At 28.2% G+C, this 18,511-nt stretch overlaps 5 protein-coding genes across 7 annotated transcripts; 2 read left to right on the top strand and 3 right to left on the bottom strand.

Moving 5' to 3' along the window:
* Positions 1-402: 402 nt before the first annotated feature.
* LOC115033053 (dynein light chain 1, cytoplasmic) lies at positions 403-1,609 on the top strand (the record flags this gene model as incomplete). The annotated part of the gene is given in 1 exon segment (XM_029487813.1): positions 403-1,609. A coding segment is annotated over 1 exon segment (162 nt), but the record flags the coding sequence as incomplete, so codon positions are not given.
* Positions 1,557-6,066, bottom strand: LOC100163980 (ubiquinone/menaquinone biosynthesis methyltransferase ubiE-like). The gene is given in 5 exon segments (NM_001162133.2): positions 1,557-1,743; positions 1,995-2,106; positions 2,165-2,495; positions 2,998-3,147; positions 5,687-6,066. Coding segments are annotated over 5 exon segments (819 nt in total). The 5' UTR covers positions 5,811-6,066; the 3' UTR covers positions 1,557-1,641.
* On the bottom strand, positions 3,952-5,680 carry LOC103308435 (U2 small nuclear ribonucleoprotein auxiliary factor 35 kDa subunit-related protein 2). Its single transcript, XM_008181794.2, has one exon. The coding sequence runs from the start codon at positions 5,626-5,628 to the stop codon at positions 4,372-4,374; it is 1,257 nt and encodes a 418-aa protein (XP_008180016.1). The 5' UTR covers positions 5,629-5,680; the 3' UTR covers positions 3,952-4,371.
* A 391-nt stretch (positions 6,067-6,457) lies between the features above and the next one.
* On the top strand, positions 6,458-15,221 carry LOC100167394. 3 transcript variants are annotated; one of them, XM_029487811.1, is made up of 4 exons: positions 6,458-6,785; positions 10,189-11,137; positions 11,209-11,840; positions 13,981-15,221. In XM_029487811.1, exons 1-4 carry the CDS (start codon positions 6,750-6,752, stop codon positions 14,887-14,889), a joined length of 2,526 nt encoding a protein of 841 aa, XP_029343671.1. In that variant the 5' UTR covers positions 6,458-6,749; the 3' UTR covers positions 14,890-15,221. The 3 variants fall into 3 exon arrangements, with proteins under 3 accessions (XP_029343671.1, XP_029343672.1, XP_008180015.1); XM_029487812.1 differs by lacking the exon at positions 6,458-6,785 and adding an exon at positions 7,281-7,551; XM_008181793.3 differs by lacking the exon at positions 6,458-6,785 and adding an exon at positions 8,775-9,040.
* NV23 (DnaJ (Hsp40) homolog, subfamily C, member 30-like) lies at positions 7,346-8,620 on the bottom strand. The gene is made up of 2 exons (NM_001163364.1): positions 8,495-8,620; positions 7,346-8,328 (listed from the first exon to the last, which is right to left on the bottom strand). The coding sequence occupies exon 2, from the start codon at positions 8,309-8,311 to the stop codon at positions 7,691-7,693; it is 621 nt and encodes a 206-aa protein (NP_001156836.1). The 5' UTR covers positions 8,312-8,328; positions 8,495-8,620; the 3' UTR covers positions 7,346-7,690.
* Positions 15,222-18,511: the final 3,290 nt, after the last annotated feature.

Raw genomic sequence — 18,511 nt, 5'->3', positions numbered from 1 at the left:
ATTAGTTATAATATCTGATATACTTTTATCTGTAATTAATAGAAAATTTAAGAAAAAGGTAAGAAGCAGTGATCCAACATTTAAAAGTTAGTTTTTCCTTAACTCGGTAGATATCTAGTTATCTAAAGCAAAAAATTTAACTATACTATTACACTGCTCTAATTTCATAAAAATTTACATAATTTAATTTTTTAATCCCATTATGAATATAGTTTTTATATTTAATTAATTATTATTTAACTACTGTACTGTATAACAACAAATACAGTATTAATAAAATGTGTAAGAAATAGGTATTGAAGTTAATTTCATAAGTAAAGTAAATTTTAATCATGTATTTTCTACTTATTAAGTAAATTAGCTGTGATATCTTAATGAAAATAAACTTTCTTGTTTAAATAGGACATTGCTGCATATATAAAGAAAGAATTTGACAAAAAATATAATCCGACTTGGCATTGCATTGTTGGCCGCAATTTTGGAAGTTATGTTACACATGAAACGAGGCACTTCATATACTTCTATCTGGGCCAGGTGGCCATACTGCTATTCAAGAGCGGTTAAATTTTAAATTGACTATTGCACATGTCCCCTTCCAATATGCAAAAATTAATTAAAAAATAAAACAAATATTTCACCATCTACTCTTACAAAAATAAATATTTTTATGAGCATTAGCCACTCGTTTTATTTTTTTTTTAAATTTTTGATTACCAAAATTATACAATATTTATAACATTCCCCGTGCATTTTTTAAAATTATTATTTATAAGAGTTAAATGACGATATCTATTGGAAGGGCTTGACAATTTTTCTCATTACTAACTATTTTTATTATTATTTTTTTTTCTAAACTAAAATGTGCGAGTAGCTTTTAATATATATTATATATATATATGAGTGTGCCATCATCAACAATGGCTTATACTCTTTTTATTCCCCTCGCCGTTTTTAACTCCCTTCTTAACAGGCTACTCTCATTCTTGCATTACTATTTTATTAAAAATATGTTAACTACACAGTAAACAAATATTTTATTAGTACTTTCATGTCCTTAACTATATTACTATTGTAATTATTTCTAGTCCATAAAAAACAAATATGTTAATGAAATTTGGGACTGTATTGTGTATAATTTAAATAGTTACTTAGATTATGTTGGGTTGCATGTATGTTCATAATATTAAGAAAACTTTTGTAACCAGATAAACAGTTTTTAAAATTTCTTGTAAATTATATGCAGTCCAACATTACAATGATAATAATATAACATTATTTTCAATGGAATGAGAACACGTCACCGACATAGATAACAGTTAAAAGTGGATTATGTTGTTATTGTTTACTTATGTATAATTTTTTTTTTTATTAATATGTTTATGATACTTATAGATCTTTGATAGATTTTTTTTTAAATAATTGGTTTATTTATTATTATTTTTTTTTTTTTTTGCAACATAGATATATGAAAATTATTTTGTGTTCTTTGACTGGTGTAAACAAGAATGTTTCAAGTAGCGTCTTAACATTGATGATTAAAAAATTCTAAAATAAAATTTTAAATTAACAGTTCTATATTCTCACTTAATTATAGTATAATAATTAATTATTTCAGTATTGTTTTTGATTGAATTATAAGTTTTATAATTTGAATCCTGAGTGAATTGCTACAACACCAAATGTTAAGTTTGTGTAAGTGACACATCTGAACCCTGCTGACTCAATCATGTACTTGAAATCTTCCTATGGAAAAAAAATATAGGATATCAATATGGCTTTTTAGTGAACAATTAATAAATAAATCTATTATATTATATTATTTGATCATCTAAAGGTACGGTTTTCAAGCTTAACTAATAAGCAGTGTAATATACTGCTTGTGGACAAGTACAGCCATTGGCTGCGGCGACTTCAGTGCTGTTCCATAGCGGAGCAGTAGTTGCGGCCAGCCACAATTGGGAAACCATACCTTAAGAGTACTCACAGATATTTACCTGACATGGAAATTTCCTAATGCTTTCCACTAAGTATTGGTAAGGTTTCCATTGACCAGCAACTACGTGACCCATAACTGGGATTACGTTGAATGAATATTGGTCGTATAACCTTGAGATAAAAATGTTTCTAAATTGTTATGTACAAAAAAAAAAAAGGAATGTCATACCATCTTAAAGCTGCCGGGTTGACTTGGCTAAATTCTAGACAAAGAAATCTACCACCAGGTTCAAGTACTCTATACGCTTCATCTAAAGCTTTGTCAATGTGTGTCACGTTACGAATACCAAATGCTATTGTATAAGCAGAATAAGAATCTGATTCCATTGGTAAGTTCTCTGCATCGCATTCTACCCATGAGACGTTGTCTTGATTTAATTTCAAATTTAATGCTCTTTTTTTTCCTTCCTCCAACATTGAACCATTAATGTCGGCGATTGTTACATGTCCATCTCCTTTCATATCTGATATATAATTTAAATATCTAAAAGCAATATCTCCTAAAACAATAATACATATATCAGGTTTAATTAAATATAACATTTGTCAATTAAATTATATAAACTTATCAATAATGAATTTATGTAAGATTAAGAAACTTAAACTATACTCTGTTCAAGTTAAGAAACACATGTGTGTGACAGACTGGTGTTGTCTGACTACCATTTGACAAAAACTGGGTACTACTAAATTTGTTTCTTAACTTGAATAGAATTTACACTATTGTCGGAATTGAGTAGACATTTATACATCAATATTTTTATATATTGTGAGTGAATAGATTTATTTTAAGTTCTGTACAGTATTTTTTTTTTTTAATATCTAACCAGGTATCAAGAATTAATGTATTTTAAATTAAACAATTGCTCATAAATTGATACTGTCTAGATAAGATAATCATTATTCAAAATAACATTAACATAGACTCTCTAAACTGGTTTTAATTAATGGTACCTTTTGGCATTGCAAAAATAAAAATAGTCAATTTATATTGTATTGTACCTGTTCCACCAGCAACATCTAATAATCGTGTGCGTGGACTTGGATCCAATGTTCTCATTAATTCATCTTTCCATAATCTATGTACACCACAGCTCATAACATCATTCATAGCATCATATGAATCCGCAACACTTTTAAAAACTTGATGCACTAAAAACGTCATCACATGATTTTTAAGTTATAAAATAATTATGAAATTGTTCTGTTAATCAAACTATAAAATAAATACATGTAGGTACAAAACATGTATTATAAATATTATATTACATTAGGTAATAAGTAAAATTTAGTGTTATTATTTATAAAAAATATATTTCAGACTTCAGTCATTTTGATTACCTGTATTATGATTTAAATTTCCTTATGTTTTCCTTACAATTACAGGGCTTGAAATAGATTGAAATAATTTCGGTTTCGATTTTGTATACCGGTTTTTAATTTTTTCGATTTCGGTTTCAACTTAACAATACCGTTATTAAGAAATTTCGGTTTTGTATACCGGTTTCTAAAGTATTTTTAGTAGGGAGCTATGTCAACTATACAATTATCATTCTTTGTCAAGTGTCATGTATAGTATTTATTTGCTAGTAACTTTAATTTATGTCATTAGTATTTATAAAGCAACTAATAATTTTGCAAATAATGAAATGTTTATCAACAAAATTAATTATGATTATTTATTATGCGTATTAATGGAATTTGCGCATTTAAAAACACGTCAGTTAAAAAAAAAAATACCGGTTTCCAATTTTTTCAGATTTTGGTTTTGAATTTAATACCGGTTTCCAATTTTTTACGGTTTTGATTTTGAATTTAATACCAGTATCCAATTTCTTTCGGTTTCGGTTTTAAATTATAATACCGGTATCCAATTTTTTTTGGGTTTCGTTTTTGATTACGGTTTTGAAAACGGTTTCAAGCCCTGCTTACAAATAATAAATAAACTCCCATAAATAGTTAGTTTTAGATGCATACTTAGGTGTACTTTATACATCAAATATTAATCATTTATTTAAGATTATAACTAAAAACACAAATACACAATTTTTATTCATATTTTGATAAATTGATAGTTGAAAATTGAATTATTGATACTTCAGTCACACATTTAAAAACCTAAATATGCAATTTATATATACATGGCTACATATACATAATATAGCATAATTTTATATTCAGTTTCATTTTAATATAATACAATTTAAAATTTTTAATTAACTATATTAGTTTTAGTTTAATTACCTACTTGAATATAATTCAATGAGATTTTAATGGATCGCCACAGAGTAACTAATTTAAAATGTATTAGGTAATGATTATTTTATTATCCAACAATTTTAAATTCGTAAATCTTTGTTTATCACTTTAAATTATTTAATCATCATCACTGTCCCAGTTAAGTGATCTAGAACTTTTATTTGATCGATCTGGAGTGTTATCCCATTGAGGCGTATTCAACGTCTCTCTCTGAGAAGAACTATCCATTGATCTCTGCTCTCTTTTTGAACTATTCCTTTTTTCTGTATTTGTTCTAGAATGTTCTCGTTCTCTTTTACTAGGATTATATTTATTTTCTCTATGACTATGACTTGAGTTTTCATTTCGATTTCTTTGAGGTTTTGATTGATATTTGCCTCCAGGATTTTTATACAAATGCAAATAATTACAATTTTTTCCTTTTGGACACATTTTTCTAAAAAATAACCCACATACCGCTTCAGACCATGAAGGAATAGTACAGAATTCAGCAGTTATTTTGCGTCCCCCATAGAAACGACCACACAAGTTTCGATATGCTTTTAAAGAATGTCGTCTACTCTTATATTGGACATAAACATTGCCCATAAGATGTATTTCTTGATTTCTACAAACATTAAGTTCAATTATCTGTCCATAACTTCTAAGTTCAACTAATATATCTTCAAAAAATTCATAAAATTTTTCATATGCCTCTTTTTCATCACATTCCAAACTAATATCAATATCAAATTCACGTTCATAGCGCATGTTCAATTCAAAATTTTTATAAAATCCAGGAATCAACAATGTATTACTAATGCCTGGTCGAACATGATTTCTTGAACAGTTGTCGCGGAAGCGACAAGCTGCAACTTTTGAAAAAAAAGGACACAATGGTTGGTCTGGTCTTGTACTTGTACCAACATTAATAGATTCAGGCAGCGGACCCAGATTGTTGATATACATTTCAATTTCTTCAATAAATTTGGCATTTATTTCTTCGCGTTGTTGTTCTTCTTTTTTTTTATTTTCTTCTGTTTCTTTAATTTTCTTCTGTTCTCTCTCCCACTCTAATTTAATTAATAATTCTTTTTGAGCTTTTTCCTGTTTAATTTTCTCAAACTTTTTCTGCAATGATTTCCATTCTTCGATAGCCGCACACTCTCTCTCAACCCATTTTGAATATTGCATAGCAACAATCCGTTCATTTTCATTTCGTTCAAACTCTTCAGATTCTTCTTGACTTTTTACCCATTTTTGATACGTTGGAGAGTTTAAACGATCTTGTTCTTGTTTTTGAAGGAGTTCTTCTCGTTTCACTGCTTTTTCTTGTCTTCGAAGTTTGCGACGAATTTTTTTCCATTTATTACGCAATATCTTATGTTTTTTCATAACTAGACCTATATAGACGATGTGAGAATTAACACTTTTAGAAAAGATTTTTAAATACCTTTTTTCGATTTTTCAGCTTCGTCGACTGTTTGAAAACCAAAATGTGTTTGAGTCGAGTACAGCGCTGCGAACTTGTAATAATGTGCAACAGATTTGTTAAATCTATTAAATATAAGACTCATTGTCGAAAATAAGTCGAAAAACGGTGATGGAGAAATTAATAATAGTTTATACAACTTAAGAGTTCATTTCACTGGGGTTAATGTGTACCACCAAATAATTATAAACGCTAAATACAAACTTTATCCTATGGTGATTGGCGAACAAGGCAACAAGCTTTTTAGATTTAGTACTCGTCAGTTTGTTAACACATTACACCATTTATAGTAATTACTGTTTAGTGTTTAGCCGGTTGCAATACAGCTTGTCTTGCCATCCAAACACAAACCATTTATAATTTATATATCATGATTCATGATAAGACTACTATGTGATAAACCTACTGTAGTTACCATTTTACTACAGAATAAAAGATTTTACCAAGACCTATTAATTATTTTAATTTTTAATAGCTAATTAGTTGTTCTGTATAGAAAAGTGATAAGATATGATGGTAATTGTTAATTACCATGACAAATTATTTTGCTTAGATCATAATATACGAATACAATATGATCTAAGCGATTTTGTAATGTTAATTACTATCATACATCATATTTTATTGTAGGTATTATAAATAATAATTATAGACTATATAGGTATTAGAAATTATAATTCCAATTTTAGAGTATAGGTCACTATAGGACGTAGGTATTTGACAAAAAGGGTTGAAACCATAATATATTATAGTAACCAAGTACAAACAAGTCTCTTCCCTATGCGTGAAGTGTGTACAATGTACATCAATACCATACCTATTGTTCTGTGCCAATACCACTACTACTAGTCTGTATGAAAACTATTTTCATAATTAATATGATAGTCTTATTATAGTCATAAAAATCATAACTCATATTCTGTGTTTGTACTACTATTATATATTTTAATTAGTGTTCTGTACGACTGTACCCCCGATGTAGATACAATTTTTTCTATATCGTGTCTGTATTCTGTACCAATGTATGGCAAAGATTCAAGGAGTGCGGACCAAGTACGAAGTAAGTCGAGCCTAGAGAAAAAATTTAGAAAATAACAGAATACTAAATAGGTTATAATGTGGAATAATGTTGGTAAATAACAAAGGTTATAATGTGAAAGTCGTATATACTATGATAAAATAATAATTAATAATTATCATTTACTATTTTACTATAATAATTAGTTATATTGATAATAGTGATGACATTCGTTCTATGATTTATTCCTAGGGATTTTTCCCAATTTTCATCTTGGACTGTAGAAACTAGAATTTTGTATCTACACAAATTTAACTAAATATAAGATTAAAATGAAGAAAGTTAATTTTGGGAATTAAAGTTTAAATATCATATTAAGAGCATGAGGACAGAAATAGAAATTTAAAAAGGTCATTGGTGTATGTTAGTGTGGGTATGTGTATAGGTGGTGGCATCATAGCAGGGCAACGGGCCATAGAAGTCTTAAGAGTGAATTTCTCATTGCCAAAGAAATATTAGTCAGGAGTAAAAATTTTGTTTTCCTGAATATAAGGATTGTGGAAGGGTTGGGGAATTGTGAATAACAATAAAAACTTGGGTAATTAGTCATAATATTATCACAAAGAAATTGTATTTTTCTGTTCTGTGACCTACAAAATCTTATAAAATGTAAGTGATATAATAGTGAATACATAATTTTGAAATCAGATGAATGTCTTCAAAGCATGAAAATATAAATAGTTTACTATTTATCATTTTAGTAGCTGATTGATATTAATCTGGAATATCAGTTATAAGGTAAGGTAAGGTATGTATCAATTAAATTTAATTAAGACTCAAAATAATAATATTAATAACAGTATATAGTATATAGAATTTATAGTTGATTCTTTGACATTTTCAATAAACTAATTCAATAACTAGACATTTAAAATAAATTATTTATGTTAATCATCTTGTATATTTTTGTCAGAAATTCTTTTTACTCTATTGCGTTCAATAAGTATTTTTTTCACGTGTTCAAACATTGAAATTAAAATAAAAATACTTGCAAAGACCATAATTGTCAATAAATTATATGAATTTTGTCGTTCTGCATATTCATCGTTCATTTTGTTTCTTGTATGTTTTTGTCGAGTTTCATGGTGTCGCCTAAATACATTTGTATAATGAGCCTTAGACCACTGTTCAAAATTATAGTCTCTGCTACGGACATTGGTTTTATAAATATCATTTTTTGTATACATTGTTTCAAAAGGTTGTTGTTTAGTAGTAAATTGAGAAGAATTTTGATTTAAGTTAGCTCCACTATCATATAATTTTCTTTGACGGACATTTCCCAAGATTTCATATGCTGAAGTTATATCACGGAAAATTTTTGCAGCTTCTTCACTTCCTTTATTTTTATCTGGATGATATATCATTGATAGTCGATAATACGCATCTTTTATTTCTTTATGTGTGGCAGTTTTAGAGATATTCAGCGCTTCATAATGGCTTTTGTAAGCTACACAAATAATTGTATTTACACTAAAACCATTAAATAATCTCTTATAATTGTTCCACATAATATTACAATTTACAGCTATAAAAAAAAATAATAATGCATGTAAAAAATTATAACAATTAATAACTAGATTATATATATATTATAAATTATAATAAATACAACACTAAAAAAAAACTAATGTATCTAAAAGTATAAATAAACAAGTGTTATTTTAAAGGTTTTGCATATTTTGAGAACTTACTATAACATTTTGTAATTTATTTATTGTTGTGTTACTTCAGAGTTCAGGGTTCAGAGTTAAAATTTAAGCAAATAATTGTATTATTTTACATTTTTAAAATTTACTCAATTCAGTAGGTATTACACTACTTCAGTAATCACCATAGATTAAAGAATAGTAATCACTAATAAATAATTTTAGTAATTTCACATTCACATTTGAGATATTTTGAATTTTGATATGGAGTCATAGAGATAACAGATTTGAAAATTGTTATCGTATAAAAACATATGTTCTAAACACTTGTTCTTTGGTTCTGATAAGTGAGGTGGCTAGGGTACTGATCTGTGGTATAAAGTAATTTAACGGAATTTATGAAATTTCCATGAACGTTAGAGGATCCTCTAATGTTCATGGAAATTTCATCTATTCTGTGATTATACATTATTCTACGGATAAACCTGAAACAGTCATCATGCTGAAAGAAGTATAATATATCTATGATTTATATTGTTCGGCGTTCCCGGGTCCGCGTCGTTCCGACCAACCACCGTCTATAACATTGAGGTAAGTTTGTTTTCGACGAGAGTAATCGTTTCCGGAACACGGAGTGTATAATACAATACAATAGATCGAATGTTATTAATAATTATTGACACAATTAAAACTATCAAGCCCCGTTCACACGATCAAATATTTAGTCAAATATTTGACGTAGATTTGATCGTGTGAACAGGGCTTTACTGCTGAATCATAATTTTTTGAGTTAATGAGTTATAATTTATATAATGAATCATAATATTGTAAGCATGACACATTTTAATGTGCTTTAATAAATATGATAAATAATAATAGGTGTAGGTACCTATAACTTAATATTTCTTTTTAATTAATCAATTAAAGTAAATTATTAAAAATGTACTGCATTGTTCACTGGGGTCAGACAGTCAGTACATCTATATGTTCAGGTGTTTGAGGATTCAAAAGTCAAAACCGTATTACTGATCTCTTCTATAGGAACTTTTGTAATTTTGAGGTTTGAGTGCTCATCAATCCAATTTCCATACCTTTCTTACTTACAAGAGATTGGCTGGTTTTCAGGGAGGCTGTTTATCTTTTTTACCATCAAAAGTTTTAACTTTTATTTTACCATCACTTAAATTTAAAATGTTTCTTAGAGTCCAAGACCTGTATTGTAATTAATTAAATAAATAAAAACTAATAATGGAAAACAATGAAATCAAAATTGTCTTTGAATTTGTGGAAGTTAAACAAATTTGTATAGTCTTTCTCACAAAAGAAAGGTATGTTTTGCGAGTGTAGACTGAGCACGATCCGATGCCGCACTGTCAAGCATGCTCTATCGCCTATCGCTACCCCCGATGTATCATGACAGAGAACAATTAGTTCAAGTCGCTGCTATTTATACACCGTTCGTGTTTACTCGCTACCATGACCGCCGTCATTGCAGCTAACCGATTATGATGGTGGTACTAGTTGTGGTGAGAGGTGGGGATGCGCTTGAATGACCTTGTTTCGTCTAGACAAGATACCTTTCTTTTGTGAGACAGACTTTATCATACTTAGATTATTTTAAGATGACCAAAAAACAAAATTTAAGCGCCAAAAGTTAGTAAAAGTTCTTAGAATTGAACTGGGATAGGTACAATAGTTTTAAAAAAATATTCATTCGTTTATGTATTGTTTTTTTTCAGTTATACCAATTCAAGATGAGCAACCAAACAAGTACAACTGAGTCAACATTTAAAATGCCTATGGCACCTCCAGTTTATCCTTCTCAATCTGAAACATTACTTTTTCAAGACATTATAGAAGAGAAAACTATTGCACTTCATAATATATTGAATGAATTTTTGAAAGTGCATCCTTATCGTAAATTTGATATTGAATTTAATATGTTTTTAAAACGTGTAAAACACATTATCATTGATGGCCATCGTGCTGGTGCTAATGTCTCTCGGATTACTAATTCATCACATATCGCTCCACTTTACTCTAGGCCATCAGCAAGTTTCAATTACAGGCCATCTACAAGTTATAACTATAGACCACCAACCACTATGTCAATGGTTAGTTCTAGTGACCATAGCATGTTAAGATTACCAGTAAATAATTTTCAATCCATTCAATCTAGCGAATTTTCAAATCCATTTAAACCACCAGATTGTCTTCAACCTAAAGTGATACCATTCGTATTATCTCGTATTGAACAGTCAAACTGTATTTCTCACGAGTCACCTTCCACAAGTTCCACAGTTATGACAGTAAGCCAAAATCATAATGTGACTGTTGAAGAAAATAATACTCATGAAATTTCTCAGCAATCTAAATCTCTATCAACAAATCAACCAACTGCACGTAATACATATTCTGATGTAACATTTGAAGAGAATAAATCAGTATCTGAATCACATAAAAATGAAAACATAAATTATGATAATAATTCAATTGAATCACTTCTTGAAGATGTTGGATTAACAGAAAATAAAAATGAGACCTCAAAAAAGAGTAATGCAAGTCAACATCATAACAATGAATTAAATGTATCAGAAAATGTTGAAAAATTCTTATCTATGTGGTCTTTAAATATGAAACTAATCAAATCATCAGAACAATCATCTAAATATGTTTTAATCTTAACTGGTAATTTAATATATTATTTTAATAGATGTTTTTATTATTTCTTAATATAAACAAAATTATTTATATTTTAGGAAATTTGTTGGGAGAAGATAAGCAGACAGTTGTTGAAAAGCGTCATGAAGCTGGCATTTTCGAAGGCAGAAAAGAAAATAGTTTAGTTAAAACGAAAAATGGACTATACCGTTTGGTTGGCAATATAATCGGTGGATCACCTAACAAACTATATCAAACATGTGTATCTGTCAATGGCATTCCAAGAACATGGAGAAAAATTGTGACAGAACTAACTGAGGTTGAAAATAAAACAAAACATATGTTTGATTTTTCAATAAGTTCCCCTGCAGGACCAATAAAATCTGCTGTGAATCTTGATACAAGTATGACCAGAAAAGGAACAACTTACAGTAAAAATATGACGCTTGCAAATCACAAAACAAATTTAAAAAGAAAATCGTCTGAATATGGTGAAACTGAACATAATAAAATCAAACATCGTAGATTCTGTGAACAAACGCCATTATTACTAGCATCCACACCAAAAAAACCAAAAAAACAGCCCACTATGTTTGAAACTCCAAGTCAAATTTTGAAAAAAAAGATAAGTCAGAATCTAAGCAATAATCCAAACAAACGACAAAAGCTGGATAGTGTTAACGATTCTATAAATATAAACAAAAGAAGACAATCTCAATTGAAAGAACAGGTATAATATTATTCTAATAAATTTGTATTAAACTAGCTGAACCCGTGCACTTCGTTTCCCGTTAAATGTACCAACTCTATATGACTAAAACTTTGTTCAATTCGTTATTTAATATTTGGTATATCGTACCTATATGGTGTTCAAAATGTACCTTAACTTTACCGTTGCCCGGAATAAAAATTCTGATTCGCAGCAGTATATTATCAGGTAGGCAATCTACCAAATCGTGAACCCCATGCTGAATGTACATTAGTGTATGATTTAACTCTAAAGTATCAAAGTTATACCAAGTTTGTCGTATTCTACCTATGGTGGATTGATATAATCAATTAATACAAAATCCTAACCTAACCAAACCGTACTAAAATCAGATGAATAAACACAAACGCATACAAAAAATTTCATTCAAATCGGTCTAACCATTTAGGAGGAGTTCAGTATAGTGGTGTAGATATACATTTTATATACATTTTTGTCTCCATTTTTATATATATAGATTAAAAAAAATAATAATAAAAATAATCAACAAAACCAATAGCAACCAATATATAAAACACTGTTGCGCCACTGTTGTATTCTTTACATCCAGATTTCCTACTTTTCCGGTGGATTTTCCTAAATTTTTATTTCGTGAAAACCTTCTCCTGTAAATACAAACGTCTTAAAAAAAATTTGAACCAAATCGGACCAGCCGTTCTCAATTGATGAATTGTTATACATTTTGTCTCCATTTTTATATATATAGATAAATAATTTATGTGTTTGTGTGAACAACAGTATAAATAGTTATCAAAATACCACAGTATTAATCTTTTTACATTTTTCTGAATTAATCATGGAGCCCCCATCACATTTAACTAGTTTTATAACTTAAAAAAATGTATAATAATACTTTTAAAATGTATGGTCTACTAGTTATATTATGTGTACTGCACTAGTGCTACTTGTAAGGTATCTTGTTTGATCGCCAACTCAATATATTGTTATCAGTCATTGGAAAAATATATTATTTTTCTATTTTCAACTTGTATTCAATTACTAGTTAGACAGATACGTAGGTACCTACGATTATGAGTTTATTCATTTCCACCGTGTAGTATTGTGTATGAACAGTTTATCCGTCATCAGAACACGTTTTACTATATAATTTATATAGATTAACAACATTAGTATCTATCTTAGTAAATTACTGATTTAAAAAGACGTTGAACCCGCATATGTCGTCTCCATCTTACACATGTACGGCGTAACAAAAACGTTAGCGCGCAGGAAAGAACCGAGAAAACCAAAGCCATAGCTAAGAAACAAAATTTTCACCACATAAAAAGGAGAACTTTGGCCGTACAATATCTTATTTATTATTTTGATATCATTTATATGAAAAATGTACTTAATGTTTCAAAATCCAATATTATTTGTGTTTTTCAAACCTTAATAACTTTTTTTGAAGTTCCGATTTCGATACTATATTGCTTTGGCTATGCTCTCCTTTTTTATGAGGTGAAAATGTTATTTCTTAGTTATCACCGTAGCTTTCTCGGTTCTTTCCCGTGCAAAACAGTTTTTGCTATGTTCTACATTTGTAAGACGGAGAGAACACATGTGGGTGCGACGTCCTCTTAAGGGACATGGCATATTAATAATATTATTTTAAAATTAAGTTGGCAACAATTTTATATAAAATCATACATTATTTTTTTTTTTACTTTTTACTATTTTTTTTTTTTTAAATGTTTGTAAAGTCATTGCAAAGGTTTTTAAAAAAATGCATATTAAATTATACATTATTACAGTTATAATTTTATAATAGAAATGGTCATTATATAGTATATTTTATACTATATTTATACCATTAATATTTATTTTACTTCCGGAAAAGATATATTAAACAGCTTAAACGAGGGTAATAGACATTTGTACCAGAGTACTAAGGTTTATGATTTGTTTCTACTGGATTAATCTTCTTTGGCCATCCTTGAACTGAATGTTTCAAATATATTATTGATAGGGCTATAGGAGTATAAATCAATCTTATCTTATAAACCCCTATTTAATTATTTCTAGTTAAATTAACTACTATTTATCTTAAACAACATTTTAGTAGTTTTGTTCACTAAAATATGTTATTTTAAAATTACAGACAAACATATTTTTGAAGCCAAAAACACCTGAAAAAACATCTATAAGTAATATTAATAATACAAAACATACCAATCAAACATCAATAAATAAATCAAAAATGTTGTACAGTTGTAACAGTAGTGCTGCAAAATCAAAAAATAATACACTAGAAAACTCATCTGTAACCAAAAACCATACCAAGCAACAATTTAAAATGAAAACAACTATAAACTCCATCAATAGCAGTATAGACAAATCTAAACTTAAAACGAGTTTACTTTCCAAATCTAAAGAAAATGAAAAAACCATAAAGCACACAACACCACAAATACTTAAAAATAAAACAGCTATAAAACATGTAAGCATTGTGAAAGAAATTAAAAAAAAAAATATTTCACCGTCAGCAATTGCTCTCAGTAAAATTAATAACAAATGTGTTAAGGCAATCAGATCTAAGACAAACAAATGGGATGACAGTTTGAATGGTGATACACATAAAAAGTTGAAAAGAGATAAATCTAAAACCAAACATATGAATTGCAACAGATTATCAACAGAATTGGACCTTTTTGATTGTGTAGACCATGCTGATTATGGTAATGTCAGTGATTATAATGTTATGGCATCTCCAGGGAAATTAAGTGTAGCATCAGGTAATGACCAATCCAGGAGTGTAACACCTCCATTGTTCAGTTATCAATTGAACTCAACCACCAAACCTTCAGCTATTAGTGAACCACCCACCCCACTGAGTAAATCAATTGAGGCCAAAGCATTGAAGCGAGTCAAAGCTCCCAAAATTACACTGGAAGATGAAATGAAATACAACAAAAAACTAAATACCAAACGATCCATTGATTTCAAAACAGCCTCAAATAAAATAAACAAAATGTTGGAATTTGGAAATGACGAAGATGAAGAAGATTAACCATTTTTTTTTTTTTTGTACTTTTGATGAAATTTTTTTTTTAATAACTGATTTTTGCAATCATTTAACATAATTTATGATCAATTCAACTTATTATTAATTACATCCATTGTCTTTTTAAGAATTGCTAATTTATAAATATTTAAATAATAATGTCTCGAAAAAGTAAAGCTTCACATTGAGAAGGATAAACTGAAGGTGCCCTAGGCATTTTAAATGTTGTATCAGTTGTACTTGTTTGGTTGCTCGTCTTGAATTAATAGAACTAAAAAAATAAAAACCGTTAATACATAAACGAATGAAGAATGAAAATTATATTTTTTACTACTTTATTTTTAACTATTATTTTTATTTTTATTTCTTTTAAATAATTTTATTGTAAAATATAAATAAGACGATTTACATATTATTAAAATATTTACTACTTATATAATGTATCCACCTCCTTTAAGCGCGATGCTTGTGAAGGTTACATTACATAATAGACGCAAAAATTACATACTAAAAATAATACAACCTAATTTCAATAAAATAACATAGAATAACAAGACAGAGTAACACAATACATTATACCTAGCACAGTTCAATTCTAAGTACTATTACTAACTTTTAGCACTCAATTTTTCTTTTTTTGTTGTCTTAAAATAGTATGATATAGTCTGTCGAAAGAAAGGTATCTTGTCTAGCGAGTAAACACGAGCGGTATATAAACAGCAGCAACTTGAACCAATTGTTCTCCGTCATGATACATCGGGGGTATCGATAGGCGATAGAGCATGCTTGACAGTGCGGCATCGGATCGTGCTCAGTCTACACTCGCAAAACAGTACCTTGCTTTTGTGAGAAAGACTATACAATTTTGTTTAACTTCCACAAATTCAAAGACAATTTTGATTTCATTGTTTCCCATTATTTGTTTTTATTGATTTAATTAATTACAATACAGGTCTTGGGCTTTAAAAAAAATTTTAAATTTAAGTCAAATATAATAAAAGTTAAAACTTTTGATGGTAAAAAAGATAAACAGTCTCCCTGAAAAACCAGCCAATCTCTTGTAAGAAAGGTATGGAAATTGGAACCGTTTTTAGATTAAAATTTTCTTTGTGTATGTAAATGTACTCAACTATTCTTATCAATAAGGCGTCAATTTTCAAACAATTGTAGTAATTTTATAAACGCATTCATGTGTTCTAGATTTATACCAAGAATGTCAAATTTTTATGTTTGTATATTTTTCATATATTGGACAGTTGTTCACGAGAATATTTATTTAATCAAAAATGCTTTTTTCGATTTTAGGTAACAGTTACCTACATTAATTTAGTAATATATACATACTACACTAACATTCATATAAAACGTGTACTTACATACTTCTGGGGAAGTAGTTTTTTATATTTTTTAATCTATGTTCTATTATTGTTTATTGAAAGAAGTTTTTATTAATTTTGTTTTATCAAGGAAAATCTTAAACGACTTAAACCACTGTTTTATGCTATTAATTTTTTAAAGTAAAAATTTTTTTCATCTACTTTTGATATTTTAAAACATAAATTGATTCACGTCACCATTAAAGTTTTTTCATTGAAAACTAAGGGGTTTTAAAATGTTCCTCTTAAGTGTTATAATGACAATTAAAATATATCAAAGATATACATTGGCCCAGACTTTTTTAATAAGAATTTCTTAAGGGACTCGTTTTATTGCTCAAAAACATGCCTTAGAGGAAAAACTCTTACGCCTCGTAGATTAGTCCGATTTTCGTAATTTGTTTGTTGTTAGATAGAGGAAGACTTCTTTCAGGGCTAGTTGGACTTGGATTTTCAAAATTATTTTTCTAAATCTTATGTGACAAGTTTGAATTTAATTAATTTTCACAACTTTTTAATTTTTGTATTTTTATTTTTGATTATAGCAACGTAATCAAAAATCGAAGTCCAATGAGTCCTGTAAAAATTATCTTCTATCTAACAAACAAAAAGTTACGGATATCGGACCAATCTACAAGGTGTGAGAGTTTTTCCTGTAAAGTGTGTTTTGATCGATATAATACACCCTATCAACCCCCCCCCCTCCTAAATAGGTATCGGGTAGTAGATTAGTGGAAAAGTATTATAATTGAGGTGGCATCTAAAATATAAAATTTAATTTTCAAATTTTATAGAATTGCGGAAAAACCACCAGGACCCTTAGTTAAAATTTTGTCAAAATTCTGAAAATTCGCTAATTATTTTGTAGTTTAAATTTTTAAGATTTTCAATTTTCATATTTCATGGTTCAAAACCATAAATAACTAAATAGTTAATAGGTCTATGGTTTCTCTTAAGTAGTGTCATACTGTAACCAAAAATATATAAATACAATTTATTTGATAGATGTTTGAAGTTTAAATTTGAACGAAATTACGATATTTAAACAAAGAGTAACAGTTTTAGTTATTTTGTTGTAATTTTAAAATATTATTCATGGGTAGGTATTTATAATTTATATATATTATAATATGACAATTGGGTATTAAATATTAATTTTAATACGTAAGACACTAATTATCTGAAAAACTATTTAAAAGTTTATTCATATATTTTTTCTATACATAATTTTACTCGTTAAAAACAACCTTTCTAAAAATTAAAATATTTATAAATTATTGCAACTAAGTAATCAACTATTCTACCAAAATGTTTATAGATCGAAATGCTCCGAAATAATTTAATATTATTCTGATAATATTTACATTAATGCGATATTCTATTATCTGAAGGACTAGAACTTTTTGCAGGTCGGATAAAAGCCCGAGTTTTCATATAAATACAAATGGTGCTTAAAAATACGTTTGAAAAATAACAAATATTGTGCATTATTTAAATGCACATTTTAGTTTCTATACTTATAGATGAAAATCAGGTTTAATTCAACACTCAACCTGCAAAATCTTTAAAATAAAAAAATCCAATGAAATCCGACTGTTCTACAAGGCGTGAGAGTTTTTCACCGGCTCCGACGTCCTTAACAGAAAAATCTAATAATTAATATGCAATTACGAGTAGGTAGGTGCCATTGAAGTTGATGATAGAAGCATTTTTTACAAAAAATTTAATTTAAAAACAAATTATTGTAAGATCAACACATATACAGCTTGGAACTAAAATGTTATAATATTGTACTCGGTCATAACCACGGTCTTAGAAGATAAGGTCCGACGACTAGTATTTATCAGACGTCCGCTTGTTGTAGCAAATTTAGTTCAATTGTTACTCACGAGCGCTGCAGGTTATACTTATTGAGGTTATGAACTTAATAATTTATTCTTATTTAATATTTTGGTAAGGTTCAAAATTCCGCCAAAAATCTAAAATCAGCTGTTGAACTCCATAGAAAATAATTAAAATATTTATTTTTATTCACTGAGTAATTCACAATTGTATACGCTGTTTTTAGTTTTATTACAATCAGTTTTTTGTCGCTAAAAAATAAATTATGCCCAACAATATTTGTTTATTTGGTTGTAATACCAACAAAAAATTATCCGTGTTTTCCATTCCAAAAGACGAACTTTTAAAAAACGAATGGTTAAAATCCCTCGATGTTCCACATTTGTATAATAATAATGTTGTCTGCGAAG

The sequence above is a fragment of the Acyrthosiphon pisum genome, chromosome A1 (assembly GCF_005508785.2).
Source record: "Acyrthosiphon pisum isolate AL4f chromosome A1, pea_aphid_22Mar2018_4r6ur, whole genome shotgun sequence".
NCBI lineage: Eukaryota > Metazoa > Arthropoda > Insecta > Hemiptera > Aphididae > Acyrthosiphon > Acyrthosiphon pisum.
The sequence above is the reverse complement of the archived record's forward strand: the minus strand, read 5'-3'. Positions and strand labels throughout refer to the sequence as shown.